At 50.4% G+C, this 14,205-nt stretch overlaps 1 protein-coding gene across 4 annotated transcripts in view; it reads right to left on the minus strand.

Annotated features, from left to right (window-relative positions):
• Positions 1 to 14,205, minus strand: part of LOC119437099 (mitochondrial amidoxime-reducing component 1) — a 63,651-nt gene that overhangs the window by 14,796 nt on the left and 34,650 nt on the right. For all 4 annotated transcript variants that reach the window (XM_037704169.2, XM_037704170.2, XM_049660282.1 and 1 more), the window contains exons 5-6: positions 2,450 to 2,596; positions 2,304 to 2,365 (exon numbers count right to left, since the gene is read on the minus strand). In XM_037704169.2, coding sequence (XP_037560097.1) covers positions 2,304 to 2,365; positions 2,450 to 2,596 — 209 coding nt within the window. The remainder of the gene's footprint in view (positions 1 to 2,303; positions 2,366 to 2,449; positions 2,597 to 14,205) is intronic.

Consider the following 14,205-nt stretch of genomic DNA (forward strand, 5'->3'; position numbering starts at 1 on the left):
ATATATTACATACTTCTTTTAAGGCACAAGTTATATTCATAAAGGTTGCAGAGAATTTCCAGAAACGCTCAATGCAGTTGTTTACATGGAGTTATCAGGGGTGGGACTGCCCAAAGTCGTTTCGGAGCAATTTTTGGAGCAAGAAAAAAAGCATTTTGGCGCAGTTTGGAGCAGAGAAATTTCATTTTGGAGCAGCTTGGAGCAGACTAAATTTCATTTTCGAGCAATTTGGAGTAGATAAAATATAATTCTGAAGAAGTTTGGAGCGGGCCAATTTCAATTTCGGTGCAATAATGGAATATGGCAGTGCTTTCCTGAAAAGCCGAAAAAATTGGTGACACTATGAGTGAACTATATGGTCCCGCGCCAATGCTCATGATGATAGCTAAAATGTTCTCAAATTATGTGGTCCAGTTAATGCAGTAACATAATTTCTGGGTCCCCATATGTCACCGCAGACCCAGAGAGCCGCAATCAACCCTGGGCTAGTATAACGTAAAACCATTTCAATCTGTATTTATTGCGATAGCAATTATACGGACACACTCCAGGCGCATTTTTGCCGCCATCGTCGCCATGATGTTCCGCTTTATATAAAGTCCAGGGTCGACAACATCACCACACACAGTATGCTGTATGTGCGAGTGAAAGCGTGCGAGGGTGAGCAGAAGACCGCAGCTCAATCTCGCACGCACAAGGGAGGAGGGCGGGGAGGAAGCGCAGCGTCTTTCGTCGCGCACATCGCACCGGGGGGAGGGCTGCTGCATATGGCACGACCGCGCGGGCCCTATCTTAAACATGATCTGGAATCGCGAGTGCTGATAGCTTTGTGTGCACTGTTTTTGTCGCTTAGTTTGCGTTGAAGCGAGAGGCAGCACGAAGTTCAATTCGCTCGTTGCTGCTGCCGCGCTTCCTCACTCCAGCAAGTTTCCGCGGTCATCGAGTGAGATGTGTTCATGTTTCGCCTTTCGGGTGAAACTGCGACTTTTTATTCAAAATCCGCCATTTGCCCTTCGCGAAATCTTAAAATGGCTCATGCCTCGCCCATATGGGCATAAAAACAGTTTGGAATATTTTTATGGTATACAGGCCCTGGGGACAGAAACGCCCATTCACTGAACCCACTGCAGTGCGCACAGCAGATCTAAGATCTAGTTCGCTCGCAACACCCTCAGCTAGGGAGCGCCGCGCCGCCCTGGCCGTTCCGACAGCAGTGACAACAGCCGGGAGCGGCCGCACGCGCCGGCCACTTGCCGGAACCGCCGAAAAGTCCAGTATTATAAGCGCGAAAATCACAAAAACTATGTGGGAGGTGCCGTCGCGCGGTCTGCGGAATGTGAACAGACGCGTTTTTCGGGGAGCGATTCACCTCGCTGTTCACGGCCACTGCCGGAGCACACATGCCGAAACGGTTCTGGCGCAGTGTGGCACAATTTCGGTCAATTTTCCGTGTCTGGCGCAGTGTGGCACAGTAATCTGCGTTTGTATCAAAATTGCACAATTGGCGCAGGAGTCCCACCACCCGAGTTATTCATTATACACTTTTTTTGCAGAAAGTCTATGAAATATGTAAAAAGGAGGCCACAATGCATTTGTACATATGTAGTACACAGTACATTTAAAGTGTACCTTTAATGAATGACACCCGTATGCCGGCCACAAAGGATGCGACAAAAGAATTTCAAGCCCATTTCATTCAGCATCATGTTTATGATCAGTTGCGACTGTGGCACGCCATGCTCAAACGAAGAGGCTGACATGGCTGTCTGGCCTATACACTGAATGACAGCGCCACAAGCTTCCTCATGGCCTGAAGGCAAGCTTCATTTGGAAAATGCTTGAGGCCGCTACATTCCAGACGTGCAAATCAATAATGCTGTTTCTTGTTTTCTTTTTTTTTTCTAGTTATCTAGGCTTTCTTCAGAGCTTCTCCTACTCATTAAATAACACATGTGGAAGATAGCTAATTAATGGAAATAAGTGCAGCGAGTATTCCTGAACATGCTTCGCAATTGTATCAAGTATAACTTACGCAATAAAATGAATTTTTTAAATGTTTCACAATTCATAACAATCTCGCTAAATAAGTGCACTAAAAGTATATTTAAAATAGCTCAACACAGTTGCAAACAATACACTAAGTTTCATCTATCGACAATACTACACTTTTGCTTAAAGTATGGTCTCAATTATATGAAATGCCTCGCATAGGCACAGCCTCCTTCACATCTCTAGCTTATCCGTCATTTTGGCGATGCAGCTGAAGTTGCCATCATGTCCTTGGTACAAAAATAGCGCATTACCTTCTTGTGCGCTCCAAGAAAGCCATCTCTGCCTCTCCAATCCTATACCGCACCCAGTGGTCCTACAAAGGGGCAAGACGAGAGAGCCATTTGCCGTGTGATGGCCATGTGGTGGCAAAAACCCTAGCCCTTGTCTTCACACTTACCTCTGAATGGGCTTCACAGCCTTCAACAAAGAGAGAGGGCCGAAAATTACGCTGCCTGATGTCGCTACCTGGAGGCAGCCTCGACAATAGCTCATGAAGTGATGCCTTTGAGAGGACTTGAAATGATGACTTATCTTGGAAGGCAACCTGAAAGCAAGGCAACAAAAATTTCTGCTCAAAAAGTTACTGCTCAGGAAGAAGTAAAATCGCAAGGACACAAAGTTGAAACTGATGCAATTACTAGTTAAGTTGCATTAAACAACAGCCTGATATGATGGAAGGTATTGTGAAGAGCTCTATGCACAAGGGGCAATGGTAACTATGACAACAGTTTAACATCAATCTGTCTTTTTCACTTTCCTGTGCTGACCTTTGCCGCATGCAGATGGAAACATTTTGGAAGGGTGCCGGGGCTTTCGCCGGTTGAGTTGCGTACCTCCGCCCATGCTCGGTTGTGTGTTTCGTGGATTGCAAATAATAATGGTTTCTCCGGGGCAACATGTCGTTCCTGGAAGCTATGTAGCCCTCAACGAGTACTGGGTGAGCAGGCCTGAGTGCGCTGTTGTGCTAACAGTGCGCCCAGTAAAGGCACGCTGAGCTCCGTCTGCTAATGGAGCCAGGCTGCACTGGAATTTGTTGTCGCTGATTTCTGCACTTGCAGCTCGCTTTTCGTATTTTTTTATGCATTCTTTAGACATTCCGCATATTCAAGAAGTCTGAGCGCAGCCTTCCGTGTCAGATTATCAAAGCGGTGCATTTGTATATCGACATCTACAGATGAGTCAATATGAGTGGCTTAGCCACTGGAATGACAACTGTGATCCAGATACACATATTACAGGCTGTTCATTTATTACTAATTTCCGCTTTTCTTTAACTTTATCAAACTTGCAATTTGCGCGTGCCATAAAGCATTTAATATTAAAGAAAACTGCTCACATAAAGTGCTCATTTATAGGCCATGTTGCTGTTTTGCAAAAACGCAGATGACATCGCTAACACCACTTGTATAACTGAGTAAGGCGCTTGTTTATGCTGCCGTACCGAATACACCACCTCTTGCTTCCCATTTAACACAGAGGTAAACAGTGCATCTCTGGAATTAAGAAATGTGTCAGCATAACAACACGTACAGACCAACCCATCTACGTAGCGATACGACCAGCAGCCTACGGGTACGGCGACATACAGATGTTGCCACAGCGCTGCGTCAACGCTTGCCGCTTATTGTGTACGTGCCACGCAAAGTGAAGAGTAGTTGATTTCAAATTGCTAAGGCCAGAACTGAACTATAAAAGTAGTTTCTGTCATTTTAACTGCTTACGTTTCAGTTCAGGTGTGCTGGTAGCAGGTACATGAACTTGATGGGGCCAGTCTTAATCTTCACCGAACAGGATCAACAATGGCTGAAACTTCCTGTGTACAGCTTGAGAGGGTCGAAGCTTGAGCATTTCAACTTCGTAGGCATGTTTCGACCCATTTTTAGCCCGATTATTTATATATACTGTACTGAAGGGACTGGGCCATGGTGCTGGTGAAGGAAGAAGAAGACAAGCAACGCTTGCTCGCCCGCTTCGCCATAGCTCCCTTTTGACTTGTTTCAGTCTGCCGTTCTGGGCAGACCGGTCTGCCGGTCATGCCCCCTGTGCCAACGCCGCAAGACGCCTCCTAAACTTGCTGCCGGCCCCTTGCAGCCTTTACCATGCCCCGCTCGAGCGTTCGACCGCGTCGGCGTTGACCTATACGGTCCGCTTCCCAGCACTCCCAGCGGCAACCGCTGGGTTATTGTTGCTATCGACCACCTTACGCGGTACGCTGAAACTTCAGCCCTGTCATCTGCCACGGCAAAAGACGTTGCTCGTTTTATCCTTCAGAACCTGGTATTACGGCATGGAGCACCTCGAGAATTACTGAGCGACCGCGGTCGCGTTTTCCTCTCTGACGCCATTACAGCGTTGCTAAAGGAGTGTCGCATCATTCACCGCACTACCACGGCATACCATCCCCAAACTAATGGCATGACAGAGCGTTTTAATCGCACCCTTGGCGACATGTTGGCCATGTATGTTTCCTCTGACCACTCGAATTGGGATCGGATTCTGCCTTTCGTAACGTACGCATATAATACTGCAACGCAAAGCACCACTGGATTTTCACCTTTCTTTCTTCTTTACGGACACGAACCTTCCTGCACAATGGACACAATTCTACCCTACCGGCCGGATGCTTCGGAGTCGACGACTGTTTCACGAGCGGCTGCATACGCGGAAGAATGTCGCCAGCTCGCTCGCTCGTTCACATCCCAGGACCAGTGGCGCCAAAAGCATCGCCACGACACGTCCACTACAGCTACGTCCTTTACTCCCGGCTCGCTGGTCTGGTTGTGGGTGCCGTCTACTCCACCGGGCCTTTCCTCCAAACTGCATTCCAAGTACCATGGTCCCTATCGGGTACTGCGACAAACATCCGCAGTCAACTACCTGATCGAGCCGAAGGACGCGTCTTCCGACCAGCGTCGTCGCGGCCGGGAAATTGTCCACGTCTCCCGCCTAAAGCAGTGCCACGACCCCCCTGTCTTCTCCTGCCCCTAGGTCGCCAGGATGGCTCCTCTTTTGGTGGGGAGTGATTGTACTGAAGAGACTGGGCCATGGTGCTGGTGAAGGAAGAAGAAGACAAGCAACGCTTGCTCGCCCGCTTCGCCATAGCTCCCTTTTGACTTGTTTCAGTCTGCCGTTCTAACGCCAGATCGAGTGTTGCTAGGAAAACATCCCCATTGCAATACAAGCGAAGGCGCTGCGGCTATCGCATTGTCAGTTCGACAGCCGATTGTGCAAAGTTTGGCCAAACAATGGTCGGCACGCTGATTTTATCGGTGCCGTCGACAAAAAAGCCCATCGCAGCACGACAACTCGCGCTTATCGGTTGTGTCATTGTCAGCCTGGTATTATAAAATGGCCTCCGCGACACACTGTGCTCAATAGGTGGCCAATCGTTAGCGTGAGCGTCTTGTCGGCCAGTCTCGCATCGACCTCCTATACTCCGTTTCATACATCAGGTGCAACGCTGTGGAGGCTAGAGATACTTTTTGCAGTAACTTCGCTCACCCTTAGAAATAGCTCGGTGTTTATTGACCAACTTTTTCGAAAAATTTTCTTTATATTGCTGCCAGCATTGCGAGACCAAAGACGACCGCCACATCCTAACTGTGTTTCAAAGAGCCGCCACACCGCAAGCGTCAAGCAAAGCACCGCAAGATAACGCTGGGCCGGTGCCGACAGACCGGTGGCTCGTGCGCGAGAATCGTACGACTGGCACGCGACAGGAGGCGACAAAGAGGAAAACGAGGTTCGAAGAAGTGAAGCTCGAGGGCACTGTTGTTGGGTGTACAACCTTTAGTTGAAGGGCACAAGTTCGCCCAGAATAAATTAGTTTTTGCAGAAACGGCTGTCGTAACTGTTGGTTACATATCTGGTGGAGGTGCTGGGTATGATTCCAAGCCCCACATGCACCAGGGAAGGTAGCCCGGATCCCCGAAGTTTGGAGCCAACGGAATTAACGCCTGTCCACCAACGGACAAGTCGCCGCATACGAGGTGAGGCCCCCAAGTTTGGCCCTCTCATCGATTCACCAAGGGCAGCGGCGGCAGTCAGCCTAGGAGCCAGTGCAATGGCTACTCAAGTGACCCCTCCTCACGTCGTTGTTGACTCACCCCTGAAGCCAGAATCCTTTCACGGAGACACATTCGAGGATGCCGAGGACTGGCTCGAAAAGTTTGAGCGTGTCGCCAGATGTAACGGTTGGGACGAAACAAAGAAACTCCGGTATGTGTACTTCCCGCTGGAGGAATCTGCACGCACGTGGTTTCAAAACCACGAAGTGTCCTTATCATCGTGGAACGACTTCCGATTAGAGCTGCTTGCAACGTACCCGAGCACGGACCACAGAGAGAGGGCAGAAGCCACTCTTCAGGCGGAACAATGAAAGTGTGACCATGTACATTGAAGACATGTCCCACCTCTTCCGCCGAGCCGACCCTAACATGGCCGAGGACAAGAAATTGCGGCACCTAATGCGCGGTGTGAAACAGGAGCTCTTTGCCGGCCTGGTTCGTAATCCGCCCCGCACTGTAGCCAAATTTCGATCAGAGGCGATGACGATGGAGAAGACGCTGCAGCAGCGTGCAAGGCAGTACAACAGAGATGCGAGCGTCGCATCATTTGACGTTGGGTCAGGAGCCCTCCCCAACAACATGGACATCCTACGCGAAATGGTGAGGTCCGTCGTAAGGAAAGAGCTGCAGAAACTTCAGCTGGCCCAAAGCCCTCCTACAGTGTCCTCACTTGCCGATGTCATACGCGAAGAAGTGCGGCAAGTATTTTTTTTGTGAACCAGAGCCTCAGGTACGGCCCCTAGCACAACCGGAGCATCAGCCGCGGATATCATACGCCCAAGCTTTACGGCAGAAGATTGGACACGCTGACTGCCCGAACTACCTGCTACACCCCAGGTGCTTCCTCGTAGTATGCCGCCCATGCCGGAAGAAAGACCATGTAAAAGCGATGTATGGCGTAGTCCAGACCGGCGTCCCCTCCGCTACCACTGTGGCGAGGCTGGTCACCTGTATCGGGAATGTCAGTATCGCCGAGTGGGACTCCGTGGCTTCTCCGTGAATGCGCCTTGCCCTCGAAACGGTGAGCGCCCTTACAAGATAGAAGCATTTTTATCTACATGCCGAAACATTCCGTACCCCCAGCAACATGAGCTTCGATCGGCAGCGCCTATGCGTTATCGGTCGCCGAGTCCGCGTCCGTCCTCCATGTCACCGAGGCGTCGCTCACCAAGTCCGCGACGGGAAAACTAGAGCCAGCGACCTGTGGAGGCAAGGCCGCTGACGCCCGGAAAACCGAAGGCCCTCCATCGCCAATCCAACAAGACGACGGCAGTGACGAAACGACGAACAAGTGCAGTGATGACGCCGTTACTTCTGAGTTGCGTGTCATCATCGACGACTTCGAAGTGACTGCGTTGATAGACACTGGTGCGGACTATTCAGTTATTAGCAGTGTACTGGCCAGAAAATTGAAGGTATTGACCCATTTGACCGAATCTCCAACAGCCGGGGAACACTTAGTTGACCCCGTAGGAATGTGCACAGGAAGAATCGGAATTAGAGGCTTTATATACGTCAACAGCTTTATTGTTCTTCCCGAGTGTTCCCGTGATCTGATACTGCGCATGGACTTTTTGCAAACGAATGGCGCAATTATCGACTTTTAAGAATCTCGCGTGTTCTTTTCTACAGAAAATGCTGTTGCCATTTCTGATACGGAACAGCCACATATTTCCTCTCTGCGTATTGTGGATGACCACGTGACAGTGCCGGAGCGGTGCAGTGTGACTGTTGTAAGGAGTGACGTATTTTGCGACTACGAGGGACTTGCAGACGGAAATATCGGGCTGCTACTGGAAAAGCAAATATGCGTAGCAAGGGGCATAGTTCATCTGCGTAACGGATGTGCGGATGTCCTCTTCACTAACTTTGGCAATCAGGAACAACATGTGGCAAAGGGAACAGCCATAGCGTCTCTTCATGACTATGCACAACTTGCGGATGTGTCAACCCTCGATGCAGCATCACCAGCTTCTGCCACTTTAGACAGTTGACCGACAGCTGTAATCACCACAAAGAGATAAGATTGTTAGCTTGGTCACAGAGTTTGCTGAATGCTTTTCGACTTCATCGAAAGTCCATCGTACTCCCGTCGCAAAACACCGCATTGTAGTCGAAGAACCTGCAAGACCAGTACGCCAGCACCCATGCGAGTGGCTCCAAAAGAAAGAAGCGATAAGAAGTCAAGTACAGGAAATGCTCAAGGACGATGTAATACAGACATCCAATAGCCCGTGGGCATCTCTGGTAGTCCTGGTCAAAAAGAAGGATAACACCCTACAATTTTGTGTTGATTACAGGAAGCTCAACCTCGTCACGAAGCGGGATGTTTATCCACTCCCACGCATCGACGACACCTTGGACAAACTACGAAATGCCTACTTTTCTTCTTTGGATCTCAAAAGCGGATGCTGGCAGATCGAAGTGGACGAGTGAGATCGCGAAAAAACGGCATTTGTGACACCGGATGGTCTATGAGTTTAAGGTGCTTCCATTTGGTCTGTGTTCTGCGCCCGCCACCTTCCAGCGGATGATGGACACTGTTCACTCCGGACTGAAATGGCAGTCGTGCCTCATCTACCTTGATGATGTGGTGGTCTTCTCCACTACATTCGAGCAGCACGTGCAGCGACTGAGAGCAGTTCTGGACGCTATTCGCACGGCGGGGTTGACCATAAAACCCCAAAAATGCTACTTCGGCTTCCGCGAGCTCCGCTTTCTCAGACACATTGTCAGTGCTGAAGGCGTCCGCCCCGATCCTGAGAAGATCCCTGCAGTAGAAATGTTTCCGAAATGTTTCAAGAGACAAAAAAGCTATTAGACGTTTCCTGGGACTGTGTGCCTACTACAGGCGTTTCGTAGAAACCTTTTCTAAAATCGCCGAACCACTCACGCGACTGACAAAAGAAGATGTCCCTTTCGTGTGGGAGAAAGAACAAGAATACGCATTCTCTGAGCTATGACGGGGTTTGCAGAGTCCTCCTATACTTGCCCATTTTGATGAAAATGCCGAAACAAATATCCACACCGACGCGAGTAACGTTGGTCTCGGCGCTATACTTATTCAGTGGCAGAATGGAGAAGAAAAAGTCATCGCGTATGCAAGCCGTACATTATCGAAAGCCAAGACAAATTACTCAGCTACAGAAAAGGAATGCCTGGCGGTTATATGGGCCATCAGTAAGTTCCGGCCATACTTATATGGCAGACCGTTTCGAGCCATCAGCGACCATCATTCATTGTGTTGGCTGGCGAACCTCAAGGACCCTTCTGGAAGGCTCGCTAGATGGAGTTTGTGTCTACAGGAGTATGACATCACGGTCGTTTACAGGTCTGGTCTCAAGCACAATGACACTGATTGCTTATCACGCGCACCCATCGAATCGACGTCACTTGAATACGAGCAAGATTTCCCATTCCTTGGGGCTGTGAATACGGCGGAAATGGCTCATCATTAGCGTACTGATCCGGAATTACTCCTGCTCATCGAGTACCTGGAGGGTCGACAAGTTAAAGTGCCTCGCGTTTTCGTCCACGGACTGTGTTCGTATGTCCTCCGGATCAACGTCCTCTACAAACAAAACTTCGAGCACAGTGGTGAAACATTTCTTCTCGTACCATCATCGCTGTGAGCCGAGATCTTATAAGCTTGCCATGATGACCCTGCAGCTGGCCACTTAGGTGTTAGTAGGACTCTGGCGAGAATCCGCCAGAAATATTACTGGCCGAAGTTGATGAATTCAGTGCAGCACTATGTCAAATCGTGCCGAGATTGTCAAAGATGCAAAACACCGCCACTCAAACCAGCAGGTTTTCTGCAACCGATACAGCCACAGCAGCGCCATTTTGAACAAACAGGAGTGGATTTACTTGGACCATTTCCCGTTTAAACCTCAGGAAAGCGGTGGATTGTGGTAGCAACCGATTATCTGACCCGGTATGCTGAGACATCTTCTCTTACAAAAGGAACCGCCATTGAAGTGGCTCAGTTTTTTGTCATACACATAGTGTTACGACATGGCGCACCCAGGGTAGTCATAGCAGACAAAGGAACAGCTTTTATGGCCCGTTTGATGCAGTGTGTAATGAAACTAACACATACTGCTCATATAAAAACCACAGCGCACCACCCGCAAACAAACAGCCTGACTGAACGGCTCAATAGAACGCTCGCTGACATGATCTCAATGTACGTGGACGTAGAGCATCGGACCTGGGACAGTATTCTACCATATGCTACCTTTGCGTATAATACTGCAGTACAAGAGATGACACAGTTCATGCCATTCAAACTTGTTTACGGTCGAACAGTAACGACACTAGACACGATGTTACCTGTAAACAGCAGCGAAGACAACCCTAACGTTAGCGAGTACATAGAAAGGGCAGAAGAAGCACGGCAGTTGGCAAGGCACCGTACAGTCGCCGACCGTTTATTCGGACTCGATGGGAACCGTGAAAAAATCCGAATAATCGAGAGTCCGAAAAAAAGGATTCGCCAGAAAAAAGTACCTTTATGGTCCCAGTGGACGGAAAAAATTGTCAATGCGCGACTGTACAGATGCACGCTTACACGCGATCAGGTCAGCCTTATTTCCGACAGTGTCTGGCTATCGCTATAGACAGAGTCTTGTAATTGCCGCGTCTCGTCGGCGCAGATGGCACGAGAGGCGTCGGAGCCATTTCGCACTACGCGACGACTGGACGAGATCGAACAAGCAAATCAGGCCTAACACACTAAGGCTTCCATGGGTTCTCAAAGTGGGTTCCGCGGAACCTACAGGTTCCGCAGGCCCCTGCTCGGGGTTTCGCGATCCACTGATAAATTTTCCCTGGTCCCGCTCTCGACAAGTGTCTAAAACGGCAAACACGAGGTGCCCTTGATCCAAAGAACCTCCATTACCCATGCCCGAGTGTCAAAAAGCACATCACAGTGCGTAACAGCAACGCGCGAACTGCGCAATAAATACGCAAGCAGCTTGTAGCCACCCAACTTCTCAGAATGGGCAGCGCGCCTAAGCTTTCGCACTTGAATCTCGGAGGCCGTAGCTTACCACCATGCGCCTTTCTCCTATTTGTAGATAGGGTAGGTGCCGATAGCGTGCGCACTGACCTATACGTTGGAGGAAAAATTTAAAAAAAAAAGCAGAGCACCGCAAATGCGCGCCGCAGAAGAGCAAGAACGGCGTCGCGTCCAACCGAAACGAAGCGGCGCAGTCCGCATTGCCGTGGTCCTCAGCGGCAATCGTACACGGCACGTGACTGACAGCATCGCCGAAGCGCTTCGTGCCTAATTGTGCCTTTAAAGCCTTTATTCTTGCGTTTATTGCCGCGAGTAACAACGCGTTGACGGCTAGCCGCGTGCCTCTGTAAGTGCGTAGTCGCTATCTCTGATCACGTCAATAACCACCGCAGTTTCGTCCGCAGCGGTTGCGGCAAATAGTACAGTGGAATCTCGTTAAACCGTACCTGACGGGGACGCGAAGAAAGTACGTGCTAGGCGGCACTACGGCTTACCCGAAAGTAATAAATATGCACTTACCTGCCTGTGGAATGAAACGCGTTTCGCAAGAAAACCAAAAAACTTCTTTATTTTGCGGAAACAGGGCGCAAAAAATCCGTCACTTTCGTTTGCCGCTTCGGCGGCCTCGCAGCGACAACTGCAGTCTCGAAGCCGTCCAAGTGGAAGGCCAATGTGTCCATTAACCCTCTCTTTTCGGCGAACAGCCGCATCACATCTAGAGCTCGCGCTGCTTCTCCAACGGACGGACACGGCACATCTTCCAGCTCGGCGTTGTCGTCGTCCTCACCATCGCTTGCGCTGCATAATTTGGTACTAAGCGAGTTTACAATGTCACTGTCGGTCAAATCTTCACAAGTTTCGACGTCATTATCGACGTCGCAAAACGCCGAAAACGGCACTCTGTCGCCGCCACCTTGTCGATCCAAAACTTCTGCAAGCAGCGCCTCGCAGTCACTGTCGTCAGCCGCTTCTTCATCGGCATCCACTTCGCTTGGATTGATTTCTTGGGCGGACACCGCGGGCACAACGAACTGTGCACGCGCGAAAGTTCTTTATAGTTGCGGCTGTTACTTGCTGCCACGAATACGCCAGCAAATGTATCGCGCCCAGCATGTCGATGCTGTAAGTTTTCCCACTTTCCATTGCAAGAAGCATCCTGCGCAGCATGTTTTTTCGGTACAAATGTTTAACAGACCGAATTATTCCTTGGTCCAAGGGCTGTGAAAGTGCGGTTGTGTTTGCTGCCAGGAACTCCAGCTTCACGGCAGAAAGGTTCTCAAGTTCCACGTGAGCCGGTGCATTATCTATGACCATAACAATTTTTCTTCCGAGGGCGGTAAAGCGACGGTCCACTAGGCGCACGTACTCTTCAAACAGCTTCAAGGTCATCCAGGCTTTAGTGTTGTTACGATAGAACACGCCTGACGGAAGTCGGCCACCCTTAAAGCATCTCGGCTTCGCGGCCTTGCCGATAACAAGGAGCAGCAGCTTTTCAGTCCCTGCCATGTTGGCTGCAAATGCGACCGATAGTCTCTCCTTCGCTTGCTTTCCGCCTGTGCAGGTTTCCCCTTTAAAAGCTAGCGTTCTGTTCGGCAACATCTTAAAAAAAGTGCCGATTCGTCCATGTTAAATATATCTTCTGGGGAATAGTCTCGCAATATATGTTGCAGCTTGCCGCTGGCCCAGTCCTCCGCGCCGCTTTTGTCTGCCGCTGCACCTTCGCCGGAAACAACCTTTGTTGTTAAGTTGTACCGCGTCTTGAACCTAGCGAGCCAGCCACTGCTGCAAACAAAGCTGTCGTGACCCATCTGTGTGGCGAAGCACAGCGCCTTTTCGGTAAGAAGGGGTCCGGTCACAGGCGAATTTTTTGCCCTTGCATTTTTAGCCAACGCACCAAAGCCTCCTCGACGTCTGGGTAACTCGAGCCCCTTAAACGGCAACGCTTGAGGTTGGACGGTGCACCATTAAGCACCTTCTCTCGCGCTGCCCAAATGCCACAAACAGTACTCAGTGGCAGGCCTTTCTCCCGTGCCAACACGGACTTCTTTGCTCCACGTTGAATGTCGTTGATTATATCCAGCTTTTCTTTGATGCTCATCACGCGATGCTTCACTTGCCTGTTCGACATTGTGCGGTCCTGTCACAATCACACCGCGTCCGCAGATCACTGTCGCGAAGTTCGGGCAGTCCTGTCACGATCACGCCGCGTCCTCAAGTCGTCGCGAAGTTCAGCACACGTGCGGTACGGCTGGCGAACAAAACAACTGCGCACATGTGCGCACGTCCACGGCTGCTCCAACTGCTCTCGCCGGCAACGGCGTCACGCAAGATCTCGCGAGAGCACTCGCAGACGACGGGATCTCGCTAGGTCGCTCCGCTGAGGCCTCCAAGATTACTACTCCGAGATTGTGGACAGCGCGGCGCGGCTCGGAGGCTAGGCATCGCAATGGCCACGGAGATCCGTGCATACGCATGCAACGTGTAGCTCGCGCTTAGCGCGCTGCGTGCAGAATCGGTTGGCCGAAGGAGCGCGAGACTGCATCGGAGTATGATGGGTATTTGACGAGTGAATACTACGCATTAACCGATAGGTACCCGATGTACCGCTACGGCTAAAGCGGGTACCAAACGCATTAAATTAAAGGGTAGCCGAGTCGGGGATTCGTCTCAACTACATTTAATAAGAAACTACGGCTTAAGCGGGTACGGTTTAACGAGGTTCCACTGTAGTTTCATTTTCATTCGATGCGCGCATCGGCTGCGTGCCTTCACAATTGCGTCGTTGCCTCCCATGGCAGCGTCGATAGCGACCGCAGTTTCGTCCGCACTTCTTGCAGCGAAAGGTAGTTTCGTTTTGACTTGGTGCGTGCATCAGCCGCCTGCCTTCTGAACCGCAAGGTCGCCGTCCATGATCGCGTCGATAGCGGCCGCGGTTTCGTCCGCAGCGGTTTCGCTTTGACTCAGTGCAAAGCTGTCAAAGATAAAAAGCACCGGCTACATCGCGATGGACGGACAATTTGTTGGCGAGCAGCTGAGTGGCGAAAAAATAATCGGGGTGTGCGC

The sequence above is a fragment of the Dermacentor silvarum genome, chromosome 1, assembly GCF_013339745.2.
Source record: "Dermacentor silvarum isolate Dsil-2018 chromosome 1, BIME_Dsil_1.4, whole genome shotgun sequence".
In the NCBI taxonomy this organism is placed as follows: domain Eukaryota; kingdom Metazoa; phylum Arthropoda; class Arachnida; order Ixodida; family Ixodidae; genus Dermacentor; species Dermacentor silvarum.